The sequence below is a fragment of the Halyomorpha halys genome, unplaced genomic scaffold (genome assembly GCF_000696795.3).
Source record: "Halyomorpha halys isolate HHAL.00 unplaced genomic scaffold, Hhal_1.1 Scaffold61.1, whole genome shotgun sequence".
NCBI classification, from domain to species: Eukaryota; Metazoa; Arthropoda; class Insecta; order Hemiptera; family Pentatomidae; genus Halyomorpha; species Halyomorpha halys.
Window position 1 is genome coordinate 1,111,432 of NW_027110400.1, and position 4,023 is coordinate 1,115,454.

General features: G+C 31.1%; 1 protein-coding gene across 7 annotated transcripts in view; it reads left to right on the forward strand.

The window, feature by feature from the left end:
- Positions 1-4,023, forward strand: part of LOC106692561 (POU domain, class 6, transcription factor 2) — a 244,466-nt gene that overhangs the window by 181,632 nt on the left and 58,811 nt on the right. The window contains exon 1 of one of the 7 annotated variants that reach the window (XM_067048579.1): positions 3,898-3,948. The exons of the other annotated variants lie outside the window; for them this stretch is intronic. Coding sequence (XP_066904680.1) covers positions 3,913-3,948 — 36 coding nt within the window. The 5' untranslated portion in view covers positions 3,898-3,912. Of the gene's footprint in view, positions 1-3,897; positions 3,949-4,023 lie in introns of those variants that run through there. 7 annotated transcript variants of the gene reach the window in all.

A 4,023-nucleotide genomic window follows, 5' to 3' on the forward strand; every position in this document is an offset into this window, starting at 1 on the left:
CCCAATTTATTTAGAACCCAAATTCAGCGCTCTAATAGGATGCTATCTACTATACTTAACAATAATAACAACTTAATAGTTTATGCCGAAACAATAAAGTTATCATTCGACCATATTTATATATTGTATATAAATATAATTCATTTCTTAAGAACAGAAAACTTCGTTTAGTACACTAATACAGTCAATTGCTTCAATTAATGGCTTTTAAACAGTTTATTATAGTTTTTTTTTTGGCTAAATTGAAGCAGACAGTGCCCAATAGTGTATTACTCTTTCATTTAGAACATCCACCATATTACGTGAATTTTTCTGGAGCAATGTTGAGAGTTTGTCAAAGCCACGAAACATTGGGTCCTTTTAATGTAAACTTATGTTGAGTTCTCAAATCTGTTCTGATGTTATACATTGCATTTTCTAGTTCTATATATCAAAAGTTAATACTACTACTATATTGAATAAATATTAATGTGAAAAACATGAAACGAAAAAAAAAGGAGTATAAGAGCATTTTGATATTCCATTGGTTAAATTTTGAACTTCTTTGGTTAATTTATCGTTTTTATAAGAGTGAGACGGACATATCATATTAAATAAAACAATAAATCTTATTTTCATATGTTTCCGTAAACACTACATACCCAAAATATTCCTTCTAATCTGATCCATACCTAACAAGTTGCTACCCTTAACTTGAACCGACATTCTCTTCTGACAGTGCCTTATGCATCGCACTATCGATTGATGCATCCACACTCCAGTTAGGGCTGCCGGTGAGCACTTAATCACGGTGAATAGTAATGTCACCTGCCTCAGTTTTCGTGTCTAGCAGGACCAGATGGCGGGCCTTCCTTGCAGCAGAAGGTATGTGCCACTAAGATGGATGGCTTATACCGAGCCCTGTACACAACGAAACTATGATAGATTAGGTAACAGATAAGCGAGCCTTGTTATCTTCTAACATCCACAGCCAGGTGTTTCCTGCAAGGCACAACATACTAGATAGTCAAGGGAATATCTGAAACCGAGCCTCTGAATTCAGTAACGCCCTTACTAAGAAAGCAGATAAACACAACATAGCTCTCCCTTTGGATTGAAACATTTTGTGACAAATCGTTTTTGTTTTATTCGAAAATTATAATTCAACTGATTTTAATGAGAATTCTTTTGGACAGTTTCATAAAAATTACTGCCCTGATTTCTTATTGAAACTGTATATTTTAAATGTTAAAAACTAATGAGTGAGCAAAAAAAGTTTAACAAAGTTTTTTCAAAGGTATTAGTACACATTAAAATTAACGAATTCCAACCTTTCACAGTTATTAGTAAATATTAAAATTAACGAATTCCAACCTTTCAGAGTTATTAGTAAATATTAAAATTAAAGAATTCTAACATTTGTATTTTTATAAATACCGTAATTTCCAATACTTGTCATAATTACTAATGTAACGAAAGATAAATTATAGGATTTTCACAACTCAATATAATCGAAAAGTGTGTCAATTGTTCAATATCTTCTATATTTGTGTGAGCTTAGTGCATTTGGTTTTCTATAAGCTTATTTGTTCAGTTAAAGTAAAATTTATCTGGAGCGTTGTAACACTGTAACTCCTGAGGTTTAGTCTCAAACGTGTATATTAAAAAATTGTTCCAAAATTTAATTTTTTTTAAATTAGTATAATAAGGGGTACTTAATAAACAAAGACTTAACGACTCAGGAACCTGATACCATCATCGCTGTACATACTTTTTATGTTAAACGACAGACAGACTAGCGAAATTCGTAATGCTCTCATTTATATTAAGGTCTATCCCTCAGTTACTCAGTACGTTTACCACATTAGAATTTTAGTTATGACCGTATGAAAATTTCAGTTACACCTAGATATTATATTTTAACAAAGGAAATAGTTTTATTTTTCGGCTACGTGTTTATGAAATCTTTATTTTCAATTAAAATAATCTACGTTAACAGCTGTCTATTACTATGAGTAAATTAATTAATTTATTGAGACATAAGATAAAGTCGTGCTTTCTACCTTGCTTAGAACTTAATGGTTTTAAATCCAAATAAACAACGAAATAAATCCCCTTTTCGATAAACCCATGAATCATTAAATCGATACCCATGATAAGGTTCTAGGTTAGTGTTGTATCGACGGAAGAATTTTTCAACTGCACGCGTGGTAACACTGATTAGAGGCAATTACCTTTGAACCGTTAACTAACCCGTCATTGGCTCCGTTCAAACGGCAACCGGAGACGCTTTGAAGCAGGCAAACAGGGAAAGGTTTCAGAGGGAAAAAATACAGAAACAAAGCCGAAACGAAGACGGGAACATTACCGCCGAACTAATTGGCCGGACAGACGGACTCAAAAAAATACCCCCTTCCAAACTGTGGCGAGGTTAGGAGAAAGGAAGATAATTACTGTCGCCTGAGAGAGCCTCATTAATCCTCATTAGGGACAAGGCAAACTTATTACCACCAACACGCTGATTGTTATTTATCGACTCTCTACGCTCTCTTTATTGTTTTAATCCCATTCGCTACGATCCCTTCTTATCCTGCCTCTCTTTGGAATCGCATTCCTGGATATTCATTCCGATGTTGTCTATATTTCATTGGCCGTAAAAAAGGAAATTTTTTATAAATTACAAATAAAAACTCACCTACTGGCAAAGCTAAAAATGCGTTCCTTGAAAACAAATCAATTATTGATTACCCAAAAGGAAACATACAATAAAAAACAACAATGACAGAAATTATTTTAATATTTAATATATCAATCATTTGATATGCCGTAGAAACAAGAAATAATAGTCATCAGAAGATTAATTATTCATTCATATTTTTTGAATAGGCGTTGAATGTTTTTTTATTATTGAACATATCAAACTTATACCTTCTGCAGAAAGTTTTTTTTAATTGTATTATTTGCATTTATATTGAATGATTTTATATTTTACTCTTGTCTTTTAAACTAAAGGAATTCAAAGTTTAAATGCTAAAATACAATACTTTCAAACAACTCACCAAAATTTATTGGAATCAAAACATTTTAGTGCCATTCCACTTAGTATCAATAGAAATATTTCCATAATGAAAATTAAAACCAATCAGATATCTATAATTTACATACTGAACGAACTTTCAAACGTTCTTCATCACATATAATAAATTTGATTAAAGAAATTATAAAATTGTGGCGAAGCCTATAGATTTTTAAAATAAAATAAACGAATCAAATTATAAATTACAAATAAATAAATTTTATCGTGACGTCATAATTTGTCCGATAAATTAATAAATGTTTATTTTTTTTTATAATTAGTATAAACTGCACAGTAGATTAGTAGATTGTGTTAAGACTGATTTTGGTTAAGCCTAAGTATAAGGAAGGAGGGGTGATCTGTGGTGTGGTGTTGGCATTGAATCTTCGGTTCCGTTTAGCAATTATTATTTAATATAGTTATTTATGAGATATAATGTTTCCATTCCTTTTTTTTAACGAACAATATCGATCTCCTAAAGACTAGAACCAACCAATAACAATATATTATTCTTATTGTTCATCTCACGTACATTGATCTTTGATTTTTCAAACGAGCTAATATTTGCTAATTGAGCACGCAGCGTGGTAAATATTAAAAATCAATCTATAATTAACCTATCCTTGATATCTATATGGCCGTGATTTGGAACTATTAGCTCTAGTACGTACGAGATTAAATAATTGCCCAGTGATGGAACAAGAAGTTACAAAAAGGCGCCGGGCTGAAATTCACAATCCATTCGTTCCCAAGTACATCATTGAGAAGGTCTTAAAGTCATCGAAGGTTATCTGGTGTTTATTTATGAGAAATTTTAGTCAATAATTTCCTATATTATTGAGGCCGGTGTCATTGTAATGTCGCCATACACTCCTTACATCAAAATAAAAAAGGTAAACTACTTAATTATACCTATAAAATTTGTAAAATATTTATTTAATTTTTTTATATATTTTTTGATACAATTA